The sequence below is a fragment of the Pristis pectinata genome, chromosome 23 (genome assembly GCF_009764475.1).
Source record: "Pristis pectinata isolate sPriPec2 chromosome 23, sPriPec2.1.pri, whole genome shotgun sequence".
Taxonomy (NCBI): Eukaryota; Metazoa; Chordata; class Chondrichthyes; order Rhinopristiformes; family Pristidae; genus Pristis; species Pristis pectinata.
The window spans coordinates 5,853,864-5,875,562 of NC_067427.1; the positions used below are offsets into that span (position 1 = coordinate 5,853,864).

The following is a 21,699-nucleotide window of genomic DNA, read 5'->3' on the forward strand; positions in this document are numbered from 1 at the left end:
GCAGACACATAGGGAGAACGTACAAACTCCTTACAGACAGCGGCGGGAATTGAACCCGGGTCACTGGCACTGTAAAGCATTACGCTAACCGCTACACTACCATGCCTGTTAGGGTTGTGCCAGTTGGTTCAAGAACCAAATGGCTGAAGGGAAGTAGCTGTCGTTGAACCCGGTGGTGTGGGACTTCAGGCTTCTGTACCTTCTGCCTGATGGTAGCTGCGTGAAGATGGCATGGCCCAGATGGTGGGGATCTTTGATGATGGATGTTGCCTTCTTGAGGCAGTGCCTCCTGCAGATACTACCAATGGTGGGGAGGGATGTGCCCGTGATGTATAGAAGCAAGTGATCCTCAATCACAGAAGTGATTGCATTTATTGGTTTATTATTGTCACTTGTACCGAAGTACAGTGAAAAACTCGTCTTGCATACTGTGCATACAGATCAATTCATTACACAGTTCATTAAGGTAGTCGTCGTTGTGGCTATCCCTCGAGGTCGAGGATGATGGTCTTCGTTCCGTTGATTTATTTATAGACTCTCAAGTAACCCACAGAGCGAAGACACCTGTGTGTGTATTTGTTTAACATGTACTTGATGTTGCACTACAAGCACACAATACTTCACAAATCAACCAACTGATTCCAATGGCACGGAAACCACGACGATTGGAGCTAATGGATTTGTTGCAGCCTTCATCTGCCTTCACAGCCGTTGAGTTCGAAGTAACTTCGTCCACCTGTTCCACCGTTGAGGTCTTGTTTGGATTGTTCTTTGTCAGGGACCTCACCATTGACCTTACTGCCATGGGTGACCCTACCAGGAACACCACTCCAGACGGCATCGCTCTCGGGATCTCAGGACCACACAAGCTTCTCCACCACCACCACCACCACCAGGTGACAATCCACAGGGTAAACACAGCTGTAAATTTACAATGGCATCAGCCATGAACTTGTTGAGGCTCCGGGTAGCAATAGGCCCTTGGCGTTTCGAATTGGCGTGCCCCCCGGGAGGCAGTGCCGGGGCCAGAAGCACGGAGGCGGAGGCGGTTCACCAGGAGCCCAGCGGTCAGTGAAGGAACCCAAGTCCCAGCCTGCAGCGGGCGGGAGGGTAGGCGGTGCATGCGCACTGGGCGCCCGGCCGTGACAGCCGCAGACGGGAGGTGGAGGCGGAGGGAGAAAGGACGCCGGCGGGGAGCTGGTGCCAGAGGAAGCGGGGGGAGCCCCAGGTCGTGCTCGGTGAGTCTCTCCGGCCGAGGGGCGAAGCGGGCAGAGGTTTACACTCCGAGTCGGGCGGGTCTCCAGCCCCTCCGGCGGTGGACTTTACCCGGGGCTGTGGCCTAGCCCGACAGCGGGGCGGCGGCGGTTGCCAGGCGCAGGCCCCGGCTCTGGCCGCCCTCTCTGCGGCCCCGGGAGCGCGGGGGCCGCCTGCGCCCTCGCCGGCCCCCGCCACACCGCAGGGGCAGGGCCCCGAGTGGTCCGGCATCTCCGCTGCCGACCTGCTTCGTGGGCGCCCCGGAATCCGCAGGCAGTTCGCTGCTTCTCCTTTAACCTCGGCTCACGGTGCCTGAGCACCCTCCGTGTTCACACTTAGCGTGGCTCGGTTGTAGGGGCAACCGTTCTTGGTTTGCAGAAGGCAGTGTGTAATTTTTATTCTTTTTATCCGATGTTATACTTTCTGTTGCATCTGATAATATACTTTCCACTGCATCTATTTTTTAATCCATCTGATTTTCGTATATTCCACTATCGACTAAAGAATATATATAATCCTAGATATAAAGTCTCTTTTCATTTGTCAGCCGTATGTTGTAATGTTTTAAACTCTGTGTAACATCATAAGTGGTTTTAAATTGTAGAGACGATATGTTAGTGTGTTGGAACTTTGTTTATTCACTCACCGTCTGGGTTAGTAGTGAATCCATCCCCTAACTGTTTCTAAAATGAGTGGCTTATTAGGTTATTTTCGATGGTGGTTAAAAGTCAAGCATGTTGGAGGTTCTAGAGTTGTGTTCATTTTGAAAACAAAAATGGCAATGGAATTTTGTCAACTGCTCAACACCTTAAAAGTAACTTGTTATATAAAAAGAGGTATGTGTTTTTTTTAAAGTATTAGTCACTGGTTTGTGTAACATAAATTAGATATTTGATATTATTTCACTGCAAGAAATTTTTGTTGTAATTTTATAATATGGAGAGTTTAAGATGGGTTGTTTTGCCTTGTGTCCTGTATGTGGTGTTTGCTCTTTTTGTCCTATTTTCTTCCCTCTCTGTGCCCCCCCCTCCCCCACCTCACTGACAAGTGCAAAAACCATCACTAATATATAGATGACTTGCAACATTCCGGCTCATCCAGAAGTCATCTCAGCCAAAGTACCTGGTTTATTGATCTCAGATTTTTTTTCAGTGCATTATCTTGGAAAAAAAACTTGTAGTTGCCTACATATGTATAATTTCAATTGTTCTATCTTTACAACAATATCAAACTAAATGAGTGTATCAAGAAACGTCACGACAAGGAACAGAATTCAGTCCATGCAATCTAGTCAGTTTGCAGCCTTGTACAGTGTTCCACTGCTCTCTAGAACATCATGTCCAGAGATAGACTAAATATGTATATAAAAAAAACTTCAGCTAATACAGGCGAAATTCTGATATGAAATTGTATGGAAAGGCATGAGTCATCATGGCAGTAACTAACAGCTAAAATTATGATTCTAGGAATAACTTTTGATCTCCAAATTATTGCTGCGGAACTTTTTTATGTCCATCAAAAGACATGGGCTTTTTTATTGGTCCAGCGTGAAATCAAACATACATCTGACAGTGTGGTACTTAGGGCATGGGGGGCTGCACAGTCATCATAGATGGTCTCTTTGGAATGTAACTTGTCCCAATAAGTTGACTCGGAGGTGAAAGATCCATCCCCTCACGGCAGACACAATGTCCAATTATTGTTTAATGAGTATTCTGATGCACATGACTGACTTGGCAAATTATCAAAAATAGCTGTCTTGTAATATAAAACATCAATAGCTTTATTCAATAATGCGGAAAATGAAAAACAAAACCAATCAAAGTGCTCTGTTTCCTTTCAAAGCTACCTACATCCGCAACAAGAACTAACCAATTCAAATGGTTTGGGAATTTTTTTTGAGTGGGTATGTATTCAAAGCCAAACAACTATATACATTTGAAGTGTATATAAAGTTTTATCTGTAAAAGTTACCAGATCCTGTTTAGAAATCCATTCTTACCAGTTTTGCCTCCCAAAATCTATACCATGTGAGCCCGATCTGGTTGAACCAGTCCGATTATTGGCCCAATTGCTTCTGTCCTTTTTTCCTGACCACTGAGCCTTTCCACTGTTGTAAGCTTCCCTCAGATTATGGGGTCCTTCAGGCCAACATCTTTCAGCTAAGTAATTGGAAGATCCCTCAGTAACTGAAAGAAAAACTTTGGATAAATGTGCAGCTCGGTATAAGAACTGGAAGCAAAATTTAAGGGCAACAATTAACAGCTTTAAATTGCACCCAGCCAGTTGATAAAAGTTGATTCCGAATGTCATCGATATCAAATGGAGCTGAATTTAGGCCTTCATTGTTCATCCTTCACAAATCTAAATATAGTTCATTAACTGTAGGATGTAAATACATCATTCATTTCCAAAATATGGAAAACAGGCACGATTAAAAAAAAAATGACATGCAAGGCTGTTTCGTGAGTGACCTAATCAGAATGCTTCATGTCTTTTAATGAGTTCATATTTGAGTTGATTCATGTAGTTGGATTTTAGGTGAAACTGGATAAGTACACGGAGAAAGGAATTGAAACAGATTTTGATTGGCTGAGATGAAGAGAGGTGAGAGGAGGTGGTGAAGTATTAGCACGAATTTGGTTGTCCTGGAACAAATTTCCTATTTCTGTTCTGTAAGTTCTGTGTTTCTATTTGCATATAAGTTTCTTGCTGATATCCTTGCACTTCAAAATACCCCATAGACTGTAAAGCACTTCGAGATGACCTAGGCCATGAAAGGTGCAGTGAAGATCATACTAATGGATTTTGCTGATTCCTGAATTGCTATAATGGAACTAAGCCGAGGAAAATAAAGTTTAATAATTGGAAAGGAGAAATAACTTTCTTTTTGTGTACTTAGTTTGTCCCTGAGTGCTTAACACTTTATTGATTGCGAGGGATTTAAAAAGTGACAGCCAATGTCTGTGCAGTAAATAGCCACAGAGAATATAGAATAAATTAATTTTGGTTTGTTGTTAAAGAATGACTCGTCCAGTACATTGAGGATTTCTGATTTCTGAATGGGATGCAATATTTTGTGTTCACCCAAGCTGCTTGAGGGGTCTTCAGAGAAATTGGTTATAAGAGGTGATAAATCTTCCATGGTTTTGCTTGATTTTAGCTTTTGTCGAATATTTGCTTGAAATGTATCTTTTCCAAAGGTACTACATGGTAATGTCTTTGCTTGGGTGATTAAGTAAGCTAAAAATCCATGATTTCATTACCTCTTTTTGGCCTGTTGGTGGAATGAGCTTGAATGAATGGTCTTTCGTTTTGTTCTTTGGGATAGTTTTGCTCCAGTTCTATTCTCTTTTTAATTTTTCTTTCGCATAGTTGGCCTGTAATATGAACAATCCTTGGTTGGTCCTGAGGATGTTCTGAAACACAGCCAGGGAACTGAGAATGTGGTTGTCTTCTCTCTGCCCACCGATCATGGTAGGAAGTGTGTATATGCTTCCCCTTTTCTGTACCACTTGCATATTTGCTGTTGGTGGTGGTGTTGGTAAATTTTCATTGTATCTATTGTTACCAAAAAAACTTCCAACAGAATTCCAATCATCAGTGCTAGTAAGTTAGTAGTAAAAACATTGATGAAATATTTAATTTAATATCTTTAGGCTCATTCACCAAACATGACACGTACTCTATGGATACTTTATATTTAAAAAATTTTCCTTTTTCGTGGCATGATGCAATGGTAGGTTATAGTTCTGAGTTTCTCCACACTTCTGAATTATGAGATGGTACACAGCAGATGCTGTTTGCTTTCTCACGTGAAGAATAATGGGGAGGATGAATCCCTGCTATTTTCAAGCAAGTTCAGTAAATTATTCATTTGGCACTGGCAGAAGTCCAGCTGGAGCTCCTTTGCTCACCTGTGTGGCTTTGGAGTAAGTTGTGGAGCTTCAAAAAATTAATTTTGTGTTGTTATTTAAACTGAAAGTTTTTTTAACCTCATTTCTTGTGTTAATATCTTGGACATCCATAGTTCTCGTCTGGGATGTGATCAGGATTTCTAATGTCAGGCAGGACAATATGGAGGGATTATTGTCTCTATCTTGTGCATCTGTGCTGGTATGGAATGACGTTTGTTTTATATTAGTTCAAAATGGGCTTTGGACCAAATGAACGTAAGGAGTTTGTCCTTAGTTTGTGCAAAATGTGAAGTGTTCAATTGTGAAAGGTTCAATTCCAAACCAGTACAAGTTGTGCCCAGGTTAAGAATGCTTGACCTGTGTACAGTGTGTACGTACGAGCGGGTATTTAGAAGATTGACGGGAATTCAGTTCGCGGTTAAATTTCTGACTGGCGAACTGTTTGAGTTCTGAACAGCTCACAGGAACAGATCCCCACTGTAACTGGGGTAGGACCTGTACTCTAATGCAGGAAATTAAGAAGGCTGCTTTGTACACTGCAAGGCCTGATAACACTGAGGTAAATTATCAGTTAAAGTTGTTTGTTGAATGGTGACTAGGATACTCTTCTGTGTTTCCCTTAGAATGGTGCTGTGCGATCTTCGTCATCCATTTAGGAGATCAGGGTTTTAATGTCTCAGACAAAAAAATCATTTCTAACAGTACAAGGTTCTTCAGTACTGTATTGAAATGCCAGCCCATGTGTCTAGAGTGGGATTTGAAGACCATCTTTGGAGTCAGAAGGGAAAATGCTGCTTGAGTAGAAAGGAGATGCAACTTGGGGAAGCAGCTAATGATGAGGAACATTAAGTTTTCAGCGGTCATTTGGTTGATGTATTGAGGAACAATTGTCAAAGTTAATTCAAGCTCTTGCTATGTATATTGTGGCAGCTGGTTATGATACAAAATGAAGATGGGTTCAGCAAATATCTCTGTGGTTGGGGAAATGTGATGCTGGAGCAAGTACTTTTTGGGTTACATGAGGAATGGGTTTAAAGTGCATGTACAGATTTAGTAAGACAATATGCAAGAAGTACCTTTTTGAGACACTATTAATACAGTTGCCAAGATAACTTTTCCTGGTCTGACTTGTAGCGTGGACTGAAGGTCACTAAGTTTATGCAGAAAGGTTCTGTGCAAAACAGTTATATTGTAAACCTATATTAACTTTTTATTCATTTATGGGATGTGCAAGTTGCTGGCAATGCCAGCATTGATTCTCAATACTAATTGCCACTGAACTGAAATGTGTGCTGGCAATTTCACAGCACAATTAAAAGTGAACCACATTATCTTGTTTCTAAAATCAAATCAGGCCAATTTGGCTAAAGATGCTGATGCCTTTACCCAAAACGTAGTATTAAACTAGGTGGGTTTTTGCAAGTTAAGTTCAAGGAACTTCATCTCATTATCCATCTGGGCATGTTCTTGCCCTTGAAATGGACCTTAACAAGCTTTTCCAGTTTGTATCAGTACTGGCCATTTTTCATGTAGCGTCATCAATCTGTGATTTTTAAATCAGATTTTCTCTCTAAAGATGTTCCCTGAACTGTTGGGTATTTTCAGTATTGTTTTGTTTTAAGATTTCCAGCAATTAATGTTTTCTTCGCCTCGCTGTTCCAGCATAGTTTTTATTTCTCTCTCTTTCTGTTCTTATTCAGATCCTTTTACTTACCTCCTGCAGATCAGCTGGATTTAACAAGCCTTCACCACCCTCTCTCAGCCAGCACCAGCACTGTCTGTGTCATCCGTTTTCTCTTGACCATCCAAATCAGACATTTTTGTTCTCTCCACCCCTCCTCCTTCTCTGTAACTTAAAACGTGCTCATTTTCTACCTTTCTTAGTTCTTCTGAAAAGTCATGTATTGAAATATTAAGGAGACACGAGAGACTGCAGATGCTAGAATCTAGATTGCAATATTAACTCAGTTTAACTGTCCACAGATAGTTCACAAGCTGCTGCTTTTTTTATTTCAGATATCCAGCATGTTTCTTTTTGCTCTTGCAGCAATCCAGTGTTTTCTTGTCATTATTAATGTCACTAGCTTTTTATTCTAAATTTATTTAATTACCTAAATTAAAAGTTAATTCAATTTGGTTATATTCAGTTAAATAGGCTTTGATCTCAAGTCTCCAGGTCTTTAGTGTAGCCCACTGGATTACTTGTTCAGTAATATAGCTGCCATGCCACAGTTCCTCTTAATTAAATGTGTAAAACCTCTGAAACTGTAAAACTATTTGCAGTACGTCTAGGTTCTGGAATTTGTAGAAGTAACTATCTAAAATGCAGGTATGATGTGATCATCAAATTTTCAATTCCTTTAAATTTCTGTACGTTTGATGATGGCCAACCCAACAGTGTTGCTCAAAGCTGCAAGGCATTACACAGATCAGTCAAATTGTCATTTAGATCCTTGTGTATGGGTATAGGTAAGCTGCAAAAAAAAAAGCATTAATTTCTTGAGTTTGAAAATAAAAGAATCTCTGTACATCTGAGGAAGATTGAATCAGTATGTGATACTTGGATTTATGCAAACAAAAAATTCACATACAGAGGCTGCTTTGTTCTTTACATGCCCACGGCTAAGAGGAATGGAGGAAAAATATTCTGTCGTTTATTTTGTGCTGACTGAATTGCATTTGTTCATTCATTAAGTTTTTGGCAAAAAATAATGCAAGTGAACCACACAGATGATGATAAATTATAAACACATTAGTTTTTAAGCAAATCATTTTTGAATCTTTGGAGAAATATATCAACTAAATATTATCCACTCTATTTCCATTGTACTATATTTTGTGCTTTGCTTTTGCAAACTAGTTTGATCAGTTTTTGTATGTTACAAGGCACTCATTTTGCAGCAAAGTAGATCTCTGAATTTTTTTTTCCTCATTAAAACTATTCCAAATCAAACTTTGTTCATTGTTTTAGTCACAGTTTAAACTATGTGTAATCCAATCTTATGATGGGCCTGACCCAAATTATTTGCTGTATTTTACATGTTACTCAAGCAAGAATGGTTTATTTGGGGGGAAAAAATTGAACCTTGGTTAACAGGAGACACAAGAAACTGCAGATGCTGGAACCTAGAGCAACTCAAAAGGTGCTGGAGGAACTCAGTGGGTCAGGCAGCATCTATGGAAGGAAATGGACAGTTGACGTTTCAGGTTGAGACCCTTCATCTGGACTGGAAGAAAGGGGGAGACAGTCAGTATAAAAAGGTGGTGGAGCAATAACTAGCAGGAATAGGTGGATCCACGTGAGGGGGGTGATAGGCAGATGAGGGCAGGTATGATGTCAGAAGCGGGGATGTGATAGGTGGAAGTGACAAAAGGCAGAAGATGATAGGAGAGGACAGTGGAGCATGGAATAGAGGGAGGGGAACTGGTGGGAGTGTGTCGGTGATAGGCAAATGGAGAGGGTGGGGGAGGGGAAAGATGGAGGATGATGGGGGCCAGTTGGATAAGGAAGAGAGGGGAAAAGGGGCGGGGGGAAGCGAAGCAGTTACCGGAAGTTTGACAATTCAATGTTCACGCTGCCAGGTTGGAGACTGCCCAGGTGGAATATGAGGTGTTGTTCATCTGACTTTTATCTGGCAGTGGAGGGGGCAATGGTTAATGCTGTTTTCTGCTACACATGTTAAATGTTTGCAGAATGTTTTGGATTCATTTAGAAGCTTTATATTCAAAACTCCAATCCTTTTTGGAGAATTGATGTTACATAGTGTTTCCTGCAAAAGTTGGAGGTATTACATTTGGCTTATTTTTAAGTTTCCAGATGCACTTTGTCAAGGTTTACCCACTCCTGACAGGAAAAACTTTCTCCCTTTTAGATTTCAGAGCTTCAAGCCAACATTGGGCAAATGGGCAAAATGTTCTCCAACCTTTGCCAAGAGGTGTGCAAGCATGGTTGATACAATGTTGTTTGTTTTTCCAAATAATTCTGGTTTATATTTCTTTAAAATTTTTTTGGTTGAGATTCAAAATGAAATGATTTGCTTCTTGAATTGATTTGTTCTTGCTCTGCACTGAATTATCTTGGACTTTAAAACTTTCTCACCTTAGTTTTTGGTAATGGCTTAATATTATTCCTGTCAACAGGGTCATAAGTGATGCTATGTGCAGGCAGAGTGAAAAGTATGTGCGTATTACCTGAAGCAGTTAACTTTGGGTTAACTGGAGTTGGAGAAATGGATGATTTGTTTGGTTGTTTATATCATTGCTTTTTTTTAATAGTCAATGGCATCTGATAATCAGTGAGATTTTTTGGTATGTGCTTCAAATTTGTTGGAAGATGGAGGGGAGAGCAGGCCAGGATGAAATATTGGTATGAAAGTGGCCAATGTTGTATTTGTGATATGGCTGTATCAGCAATAAATTTTGTTACCTGCACTCCTGTAAAATACACCCAAGATGGATAAACATAGTGCAATTTATTTCACATATATAAGAATTATATAAGAAATATGGGTTTCATATGATTTTAGTTTATACAGAGATTAACATCAATACAATAATAAAAAACATTTCACATGATAAACTAGCAGCATCATTGGTGTTGGCTTTGGGTGAAAGCTGTGTATTGACGATTAACCTTTTCCAAATTATTAATAACTGAAAAATATAAACGCAGGGCAGAGTGGGGATGTGGGAGAGAAGGAAGAAATCAACTGCTTGATGCGTGGAAGTTAGAATCTGTGTTTTATTGTACGTTTGGATTAAGTTACTTGTTTAGAAAGTAAATGCATTGGCATAAGATCTATACATTATGCTTTGAGATTTTAGACAGTTGTGGTCACCCTCTTATGGGAAAGACATGACTAAGCTAGAAAGAGTGTAAAGAAGATTTATGAGAATGTTGCCAGGACTCTAGGGCCTGAATTATAGGGTGAGGTTGAATCATAGAACAGTACAGCACAATACAGGCCCTATGGCCCACAATGTTGTGCCAACCTTGAAACCACGCCTAAGACTATCTAACCCCTTCCTCCCACATATCCCTCTATTTTAAATTCCTCTATGTGCTTATCTAGCAATCTCTTGAATTTGATCAATGTACCTGCCTCCACCACCGCCCCAGGCAGCGCATTCCATGCCCCAACCACTCTCTGGGTAAAAAAACCTTCCTCTGATATCTCCCTTGAACTTATCGCCCATTACTTTAAAGCCATGCCCTCTTGTATCGAGCATTGGTGCTCTAGGAACAGGCCAGGACTTTATTTCTTGAAACAGGAGACTGAGGGGTGACCTTTAGAGCTGTATAAAATCATGAGGGACGTAGGGTGAATGCACACAGTCTTTCTCCGAGGGAAAGGGAACCAAAAGCTAGAGGTCATAGGTATAATGTGAGAGGGGAAAGATTTAAAAGGGACCTGAGGGGCGGCAACTTCATGCAGAGGGTGGTGTGTATGTGGAATATAAGAATCTAACAATCGTTTGAGATAAAGCTTTTATAATTATCTGGCTTCTATGAACAAATGTATAAATTATGCATATTAAGGTTATAAAATCCTGTTAGAAATATACAGAGCAGTGAACAGGAACGTGATGTTCTGTTTCAGCCTCTTGGGGAATAAATAATGGCTTAAGTAAAGTAGCAAATGTCTCAAATCAAACTGAAGATTTGCATCTAAAATTGGATTCCTCTGATTAACTTATCCGTTTTTGTTGAATTGGTTAATTGTTCAGTTTTAATTATTTTGTCATATTTGTTTACATTTCTAATTGCTCCTGCTATTTTTAAATTAATCATATGCTACTTCTGAGTAGTGTTCACGAGTTGTTCAGTACAACTTCCTCTTTGGAAGAAAAAGACCAACTTTGCTGTAAATCATTTTGTTTTTTCATTTCAGGTCATATTACAGAGATTGAAGTATTGAATGTTTGGATCAGGTTGTTTGCTGTAAAGCTCTGCACAAGGCCAGCTGCTGAAGGTTGCTAATAAGTGAGTATGCTTTTCAGTATCTTAGGGGTAGATTTAAAGGCAGTAAGTGTATTTAACTTCCTCACTTAAAAGGACCAGTTTATGCTTTGATATGTTAGTGTAAGGAATGATATGCAAATAGTGGTCATGTGTGAGCTTAGAAGTGGTCATTTGATCAATAGGGGCATTGTAACAGAGCTTTGTCATTGATGTACAAGCCTTGGTTGATATCCAATTGTGATGCTTCTCCCAGAACTGAATGTTTCATGCTATGAGTTTGTGGAGGTGTTTTTATTAATTTCCTTGCTCACTTTCACCCTGTTGCTTTAACGTGAATTCCTATCATTGCATTGCTGCCAGTACTATTTGCAGTTGGCTATTAGCTGATTTCAGAAATGATTTTGGTATCATTTTGTTTACTGGGAAATATTATCCTTTTCACTAGCAGTAATGGGCTTGATTCAGTGGTGGAAGAGTTAAAGTATTACTAAGCAAAGGAATTTGTGTCAGGATAAGTTAGACTCTTGCTATGTGCTTGGTTAACTACTTGCCAGCTATGTGAATGATAAGAGTTACCCCAAAAGAGAGGACGTCATGAACTACTATTCATGTTCCTGGTCAAATCCAGTGAAGGCCAGAAAGTCCATGGTTAGGCAGGACAGGCAGCATGATATCCTACCCACTTAAAGTCTGGGAAAGAATTTAAGAATTGAGGGAGGAATCTAGCTTCAAATATGTTGACGCTTACTCACTTAGTGAATGTTTAGCAGCTTTTGTGTTTCAAATAGTAGTCACATTTTGGTCTTTTTATCATCTTGCAGAGTCTGACAGATAAAATGTAAATAAAGCTCTTTCTGTTGTTAGCTTTCATTTTCACCATTGGTGAACTGCATGAAAAATCAGCTTGCTTGAAAACTCTTCATGTGCAATTGTGCACTTAAAACTAGATATTTGTTCTCTTGTGACTGTCAAATTGAGGTTTTCCCCATAATCGCAAACCTACTTCCCGTTGTGTCATAGTAGTATTCAGTTATGCTTGCAAGCAGAACGTATTCTGTACTGTCACAAAAAGCTAGGAAATTGTCAGCATTCCGTTCTGTTTATGAGTTTCATATCACCCTGAAAGCTTATTGGTGGTGAAAGAAGGCATGGAATTACTTACTGTTGAACAATGTGTGAGAACTGATGTGGAAGCCAAATGGCCTCAGTAACTCAGCTTGCAAGAAGGGATAACCCAACTGCAAAGTCAGTCAGTTGATATTCTTTGGACATGTTTGTATTCGTTTCGTTGTTTCTTAAGGTTACCAAGCTGAGAAATACTAATGCCAGGAATAAATTAAACGAGGGTTTCTGCTTTCCATTGTTAACATCAAATACTTCCAGGTCACAGAATATTTATGACACAGGACCAGACCATTTGGCCAATGTGTCCATGCTGGTTTTCAAAGCTCATCAGCTTAAACCCACCTTAGAGCTGTTGATCTGTAGTCCTGCAGGGCACGCCTCTTCAGAAGCAACATGGCTTAATGCAGAGTGATGTTGCCTCTGCTCTATATCATAGATCTAAGTGAAAGGTCCATATTGTCCTGGACCTGGCCTGCTACCTGGACGCTGCTTGTAACTCCCGCCTACGTGTACTTTTTTCAGATGGAGAGGGCCAACCAAGCTGATCCTCAACCTCTGGGTGTCTGGTCAAGAGGATCAGGCTCTCTACTTTGAGTAGATCAAAAGCCACATGGCCTGAAGGCGTGCCCTTGAAATTCACTGATAACCTTTCACTCCTTATGGTTTATAATTTTCCAATAAATAATTGTAGTGTTGTTAAAATACCAGCAAATATTAAAATAAAAGTAAAAATAATTTAATACTTAATATTTTCCATGGGGTCACACTAAGGTAGCGTCTACCCAAGAATAAACTAAGAGTTGGATGTGGAGTGCATCTGGACTCTCTTCAGGGCATCACTCCTTTTAAACTCGATTGTGCATCCAGTGATATCAGCATCTGACCTTAGCTTTCTCTTGGACTTGTGCTATTAACCACACATGTGTTGGGAATCTGAGTCTTCCTGAGGTACAAATAATTATAACTGGTGGCTCCCTTTGCAGTTGCCAGCTATCATGCAGCACAATTTGACCCACAGAGAAACTTGAGTCTTGGAAGAGCACTCCTTCTCTATGCTGGTGTGGCACTACCCTTTTCTACTTAGAGTACGGATTTATTAATACAATGCTTATTGTTCCTAGTTATGGATAGTTTTACCCTTCGGGCCTGTGGCCTTAAGAATCTACGTTGAGGCTATCCGAATTTGCTTCATAACAATCTCTTAAGTGGAGGGAGAAATGAAGAATGTTTATTGCTGTGTTTTGGATTAGATTTGCATGGATACCTAAAATGGCAAGACTTGTAATTGACTGCACCACTCAGTTCTCTTGAATGTTTAATATCTTGTTTTCAGGCTAATAATGAGTTCCACTCTGTCCTCTGGTTTCTGACAGTTGATACAACCATCAAATATGAGACCTTAAACTTTCTCCTGGTTCGGCTGTCTGTCTTTTGAAGATTGGCAAACTTGCAACTGTTTCCTGTTGTTGTCTCTCAAACAAACCATTGAAGTAACTCAAAAACAAACTATTTTAACTAAACCTTGCAAAGTAACTTCCTCATTTCATCTTCCAGATCCTTTTAAAATACAGGTGATAGTTCATGGTACACAGCTGTGCAAGAGTTTCTCGGTGCTAATTTGTTATTGGCACGATGAAGTTGAGTTTGTAGGTTATTTTTCAGAGCGACTTTTACTTTGTAAGACCACATGCACTCGTTTTTTTTAGGTAATTCCACTTTACATTTGTAGAACAGTTAGATAATAGAATGATAATTCTGCATCTAATTTTAGGTAACATTACTTGTTTATAATTACAGTGCAGTAACAGTCCATTTAAAAAATATAAAGAGAAGATGCAAAAGAATGTTACTACGTCACTTTATTGCTGACGACATTCTACTGACAAGGAACCAAGTATAACCTTGTTCCACCTTGTTTTATTTATGTAGCCTTTTGTACATGTCTGGATAGTGCATCAGATTATTTTTCATCCTCTTGACACATTGCTTCTTTTGTACCCAATACAAAAGGCTGCTGTTAAAAGCAAGCCCTTGCTTCCTATAAAGTGTGAATGATCTTCTGCACTTTGCATCTGTTAGTTTGTGCCTGGTGTGGGAAAATAAATCCCTTGTACAGCTGGTGAGTGAAGTGTAAATAACTTCAGATGCCTTGTGTTTTATTGACTTCTCCACCTTTTGGACAAAAAACACTAATATTGCGATGACTGAGTATCTCTGGTTTTAAAGGAAACATCACTGATTATTAGGACATAAGGCAAAGTGGCAACTGAAGTGCAAAGCACAGGCTTTGTAATCACTTCAAAAATCTGTTCAATTATTTGGGACATCATTCTGTGAGGAAAATGCATAGACTTCAGACATTTTGTGCTTCCAGGATGCACCATGCCAACTCTCATTAGTTGAATGAATACCAGCTTATTATTGTGGAACTAGAGCTATGTCTCTTCACAGTTTTGAAGCCTGAATTGGGATAAAAGGGTAAAATGAATACCTTTTATAGTCAATATCAGGTGGTCAGTTACTGATAGAGAAAAAAAAATATTGGAAATACTCAGCAGGTCAGACAGCATCAGTGGAGTGAGAGAAAGACCTGGCACCTTGGTTGATATTCTTTCACTAAGGTATTATTAAAAAGAATCCCCAAAGATGGACATACTGTGGAAATTGTAACTGAAACCCCTGGATTGATGTGATAAATTTATAGGTTGCTAAAATCCATGTTTATGCAGATGTGAACTTAAAATTTAAAAGAGCACAAGTTTATTTAATGGTTAAATAATTAAGTACATTTCTTTCTCAAGATGGTAGAAGTTGTTCAGCAGTGTAAGTGTAGCAGCTGTACCTTTGTGATTCACATTGCAGTGTAACTAAATGTGACCTTTGTTAGCAGCACTCAAAAGCAGTAAGTGGAACCAAACTCTTCTAAAGTCAGTTTTATGACTAGTTTGAGAACTTGAAGTACTTTGGTTTACTGAGATGAGTGTGCAGAAGTAGTGACTGTTCCACAATGTGTCAGGTAGATTTTTTTTTACATAACAGCTTTTCTGAATTTTGTTTGGATTGGAGATATTGCATACACAATGATATCAACAGACTTGTGGAAGATAAGTAAGTTGTTGAGTATGAAATCCAGATAAACTGCATGTTTACCAGCATTATATTATTTCATTCCTTAATTTAATTTTTTTATCATGGTAATTTGCATATAGAAAATTTCTGGTAAGAATGACAGTTGCTTTGTTTGTAAGAGATGCTAGAAATCCTGAATAATTTTTACAGATTGAAAGACATTATTACACTCTGGATGTTGAATATCACTGTCTTTAATTGATTTGGGTCTTTAGTTACCGGCTTTTTTTGTGTTTGTTGCTTCTGTACTGATGTTAACCAATTTATAATCAATGTTTAAATATCAGTCACAATTGATTCACTGTTTAGAGCAGCAGAAGAAAAAAAAGTTTGAATCCAATTTTTTTCCCCTTTGGTATAGTTTACCTTCATACTTAATTCATTTCAGATTTCATATTTGCATTCTGAAATCCTGGTACTAAGCAGCTCATATAAATTTAATTCAAGTCTGAGTAGGTTTTTTAAAATTTGAATTTCTTTGGATAAATGCCAATATATAATTAAGGTCTGAAATAAATAAGATCAGGTATTTTAAGTAGATGCACAATTAGTCTGCTGCTGTAACAAGATTTTCCAGTTTAACCTGCTGAGGAGTAATTTCTTTTAATGCTTATAATCTTTCAATGTATTAACCTTCTCAGCAAAATAAATCAATAGTTTTGTTTGGGTTTGCTTTTTCCTTCATACAGATTCAGTTAGGAAGTTCCATGTGTATTGATGCACGGATGGTAAGAGTTGAGAATCATCACTTTGGATGATAATTTGCAAAGAATAGCAACTTAAGTTGTTTAGTAATTGCCCAATGCCATGTAATCCTGGTAAATAATTGAAAATATTTGTCTGAGGGAGTTCAGTTAAGCCAAAAGGAAGTTTCAAGTGATATTTAATGCTTCAGGCTGTATAAGGGTAATCGTGCAGATTATGACAATGGCTGGTGAAGCCTGCATTTTATTTGTGGGTCAAGTATTTACGGACAGCTGTTATTTTTGACACTTTTTAAAAAGTACCACTTAAAGCAGAGTAAGGAATAGAAATAATTAGAACCACCAATCACCTCTTTCATTAGAGAGCCTTGTCTCTTAAAGCTTTACTTGGATATGAATTCAAAATATACTATAGTGAGAACATTAATTCAGCAAGAGTAAAGGTTTTGAACTTTCAGTTACTTGCCTGTTGCTGTTTTTAAGCTTGTGTCTCATGGAGCAGGTGGTGGAAACAGCAAACATCGAGCAGATCCATGACTTTTTAAATTCTTTACTCTTCACTTTTTCTTTTGTCATTCAGTCCTGCCCCAAAGTTATTTAAATTAATTCCTTTTTGGAACTTCGATTTGTTTGTGTTTGTAAATAGACACAATGAGGAAATCTGGTTATTGAAGTAGTATATTCCATCAGATCATCTTGAAGATAATCCTTGTAAGTCACTTACCATGTAAAATATTTTCTTCATGGGACTGTCATTTCCTCTGATTAAATTACAGTATTGCTATATTGCTCCATTATTATTGGTGAGGAGCTTTGTTATTTCTAGCACTAAAGCATTATATTTTTGACAGAAATCCAACATAATTTTAATGTTCTTGTTTACACTTTATAAAGGTCTGCTGGCTATTATATTTTTTACTTATTGATTAGTGTGTTCTGTGTAATCGGTACAATAGGAACTCATTTTGTGGTCATTTTATTTATTTCCTGACACATCTTTATTATATGCACAAAGATAATTGTTTTGATGCCTTTCTTGATGCCTTTACATGAGCATTGATTTGATATTGTTAAACAGCTACTGTAGAAATGTCTTGCATCAATACTTTATTTAAGAAAAAATCACTCATGGGATTTGGTGTTGCTAGCATTCCAAATTGATTCTGGACTGGTTGGCTTGCTAGGCCATTTCAGAGGGCAAAAAGCAAACTGCTGGAAGAAATTAGCGGGTTAATAGCTTCTATTGAGGCAAAGGGATGGTTGAAGTTTCAGGTCGAGACCCCACATCAGGAAACATCAACCATCCCTTTGCCCCCACAGATATTGCTTGATCTGCTGAGTTCTTCCAGTAGTTTGCCTTTTGCTCCAGATTCCAGCATCTCCAGTCTTGTGTGTTTCCATTTCTGAGTGCGTTTGCGTTAAGCATCTTGTTGTGGATTTTGAATTTGCATTCAGGCCAGGCAAGTAGAGCAGGTTTCCTTTCCTAACTCGGTGAACCAGTTGGGTTTTAATGACAGTCTAAATGTTGCCATTTTCAAAAAAAAATTCTAATTTAAAATGGATGCATTGAAAGTTATAAGTCAGCCCATAACATTGTAGCAGTCAGTATAACAAGTAATAATGGAAAAAGCCACAAACACCCAGCATGTTGGGTTGCATCTACGTACAGAGAAACTGAGTTAACATTTTGGGTTGATGGTTTGTAGGGGAAAGTTGTCTGAGGAATTTTATAGTAAGTTTATTCCTTTCATCATGTCTGTGTAAACTTGGTCATTGGGTGAGTGCAAATTTCACATTACTTTTTGCGTTACAAACAGACTCATTCCATCTGTGCTTTCCAATAACGTTTCAAGTTATAGTACCAAATTTTCTTTTTAATAACAGGATGATGCACCTTGCTGAATATTTACTCTACTTCAATCTTTATACGCTGCAGCTGATGGTCTTTTTTTATTCTCGAAGCAGCTGGTATTTAAATTTCTTTTAGTTAGAAAAACTAAGATGATTTATATTTGTTAATTAACATTTTGTTCGAAATAGTTAAAAACGTGGGCAATTTGTCATGCCATTGTAGCTGTTTCTGATTTAGTTTTTACTCTTTTGGGCTCTTAACTATAAAACAAATGCAAGGAGCAATATAGAGCATGGCTGCATTTTGGGACTGAACGGTTTCTTTACTTTGCATCCTGCAAATTTTGTATTTATATTTTGTATGTGTATTGGCTTCTGATTCTCAGTTTATTTGCTTCAGTAATCCCTTGATCCTTAATGTACGGGGTATGGGACTTCATTTAAATAATACCTGGTATTTTTCTGGTAGATGCATCACCCCACCGACATGTGTCATAAAACGATTGTAAATCAGAATATAACACTGATTATCGGTTGTATGTGTGAAAAAAATGTTGCTTCATGTAATCCTGTATTAGTTAAAGGTAACTTAAAACGTGCTATTTTTTCCATGCTTTGTGAAATTTTTGTCATTAAGAGAATAACAAATTAAATGTGAAATCAATGAAACTAAGAAGAAAATCTTTGAAATGACATATTGCAAGGATAGTTGGTGTTATAATTCTCCATTATGATTTATTGAATTTTATTAATAAGCAGGTGAAAATGTGTGGCTGTCAGTGAAGCATTACCTGGTAAATATTTTGTAAATGGAATAAATTAGATTGACAATATTTTGTGCTGAATTAATTTAATGTCATTATCCTGTCATCATGCTTATTAATTTGGGAGGAAGTTTTTTTACTTGCAAAAATTAGTGAGCAGCTCTGTTTCATCAGTGTAGAATGTGCAAATACATCCATAAAATTGGAAGCTCACTGCACTTTTAAGTTTGTTGCCATGGACGCATTAGTAAAGGAGATAAATACAATCTGCCTGGATTACTCCTGTGCATCTGGGAAAGTGTATAATCGTGACATTGTTTTAAGCAGACAGACAAATCTGTATCTCTTGCTGTTGGCCTTGACAGTTGTTGTTTGGGAGGATCAAAGGGAGGATTCCAAATTTAGGTTTATTGTGTGATGAATTAATATTGCAGCAGCCAGTATCATTAACTCGATGCACATTGTGGAGTTAACTCGATTCACATTGTAAAATGTTTCTGGCAACTTGTAACTGCTCAGTTTGTACCTATCCAGCTGGGTCTTAATTTTTTTGCCTTGCTTTTACAGGTGGTATACCCTCCTGTGCCATTTGAAGATGGTGAAGCCTGATCTTCACACTCTGGCCCATCACCTCAAGCAAGAACGTCTTTATGTGAACTCTGAAAAGCAATTGCTTCAACGGTTAAATGCAGATGTGCTCAAAACTGCAGAAAAATTGTACTGTTCAGCATGGATTGCAAAGCAACAGCGAATTAACTTGGACCGTCTAATACTAACAAGGTAAGATCAATGTGAATTTAGAGCTATATTCAAATGCGTGACAGTGTAATAAAATACAAGACTAAATCTCATTTTGGCAAACTACTTCAGTGTTCAGTATTAGTTACAGATGAACTCGGTATTTGCTTATGAGTAATGTGTTAATTTCAGCTGTACAATTGTTTGTACAATTCACAATCCAATTATTGCATATAAGGGTTTTAATGGGTGAAGGAAACTTTTATCCAAGCAGGGAAAAAATCAGCTGCTGCTAAGGAGAAACAATGGTCATAGAATCGATTCAGGCAAATGCAAATTAGATTTCTGTCAGGAAGCAGTATTTAAGAATGTGAAGAATGTGAGGCACAACAAACAAGTGTAGCATGCTCAGGAGGGCCTGATAAATCTGGGCCATGACTCTCAGAGCTTTCTCATCTCATGCTAGATGTAGTCTGTTTGATATTTTTTGTGATTGGTTAACAACCATGTTATTAGACCTGCTGCATTGGTAGACATCAAACTGGATGGGCCATTGCCATCTTCCATCTGGTAATTCTTCTGTTGCTAAATCCCTTCCCCGCTAGGATTTGGGTTACTTCGCGGCTGGTTATTATCTTTTGACTAAAACGACCAATGCCAAGCCAGTTTAAGAAGAATGACTTTAATCTGACAAAGAAATTATGCATTTGATCCCTTGTGCTTCCATTGCACTAAATTATCAATTGGTGTGTTAACATTAGTAGTGCTGAAAATTGATGCAAATCTTGAATTTTTGTTCCTCTGTTCAAACTAATTGGAATTCATTTTTACTTTATAACCAGTTCTAATTGTAAAGTCGGTGGCTGCTGGCAAGGTCAAAGTTTATTGCCCTCTTTTTTTTGATCTGGGAAGGTGGCAGTGAGCTGCTGCTTTGAACTCATCCAGTCAGTGTGGTGAAGGCACTTTCACAACTTCAGGTTATTGAAGGTGTGGCAATGGTGGTGTATGTTTAGTCTTGTATGGTCATTTGATGTATGAACATTTCTCCATGTTTAATTGAAATATTTTGCTGTTGGACTGTGGATAACCTCAATTGATTTTTTTGTGTTCTTAAATGACTGCAACACTATCTGGGAATCACTGTATGAATTGTGTGTTCTCATGTCTGTTTATACTATAAGTTACATGATTCCGTATTTCACAATTAATTTACATGCACTCCATATAGTAGTAGGAGGGTTGAAATGCTGGCAAGTGTGGTGGAGAAAAAAGTAACTGGCGCTCACATTAGACTTCAGGTCTTAAGATTAGCCTGATATTGCATTTAGACATAGCATAAAATTATCATCTGTGCTGAGTGCAGGGCATGAGGAGACTATTGATTTGGAATTGAGAGTTCATGAGGGAGCTAAGAGATTTAACGGAATGGGACATGGATACAGATCGGATAAAAGCGATTGAAAGCGGTAGAATGGGATTGTATTAGGGAGAAATTTTCTGTCTGGCTGAAACAAATTATGGAGATGCACTGAAATAGACAAGTAGAAAAATAACAATGGGCAGACAATGAAGAATTTAACAGGGAAGTGAGAGCCCAGATGGTTACCCAGGTTGGCTTTCTTCTGACCATTGACACATACGAAAATGGAGAGAGGGCTGTAAATGAAAACATTGCATGCCTCTGTGATTCACTATTGAGATGTACCCTTCTACTTTGTCCAGAATTCCAGGTGAGAATCTATTTCATGACAATGTTTCACAGTCCATTTATTTCCCTATCCTGATTACTTTTTTTCCCCTTTTGGCCACAGTTGGTAGTAGTTTCTTGTGTAACAATTGCCCAACATTACAGCTGTCCTAAATTAGAGTTCCAAAATCACATTTTGAAAATAGATAGCAACAGCCGGCAGCTGGGGGTAGGTTACCCAATTCCATTTAGAAATACTCAAATGAGCATGCGGGTTTGTTCCAGGGTTGGTCTTTGTGGAACACCAGATTTACTTAAAGCAAGCTTCAGTCTTGCACATCCCTTGAATGGGGGTTGCAGTATTTTGCAGATATGAGACTTCAGTTGCTGTCATATGGAGCAAAAAACAAATTTCTGGAGGAACAAGCAGATTCAGTGGAAGGAAGACGATTGTCAATGTTTCAGGTCAAAACCTTGCATCAGGACTGAGAATGGAGAGGGAAGATGGCCAGTATAGAGAGGGAGTGGTGAGATGGGCCAGTAGGTGATAGGTGGGATGATGGGCAGA

At 38.5% G+C, this 21,699-nt stretch overlaps 1 protein-coding gene across 8 annotated transcripts in view; it reads left to right on the plus strand.

Annotated features, from left to right (window-relative positions):
* Positions 1-1,055: 1,055 nt before the first annotated feature.
* gapvd1 (GTPase activating protein and VPS9 domains 1) overlaps positions 1,056-21,699 on the plus strand; it is a 92,022-nt gene continuing 71,378 nt past the window's right edge. For 5 of the 8 annotated variants that reach the window (XM_052036831.1, XM_052036834.1, XM_052036836.1 and 2 more), the window contains exons 1-3: positions 1,109-1,238; positions 11,063-11,154; positions 19,274-19,486. In XM_052036831.1, the coding sequence (XP_051892791.1) occupies positions 19,302-19,486 (185 nt within the window). In that variant the 5' untranslated portion in view covers positions 1,109-1,238; positions 11,063-11,154; positions 19,274-19,301. Of the gene's footprint in view, positions 1,239-4,629; positions 4,732-11,062; positions 11,155-19,273; positions 19,487-21,699 lie in introns of all 8 variants that reach the window. The other 3 variants (XM_052036832.1, XM_052036837.1, XM_052036833.1) reach the window with 3 other exon arrangements.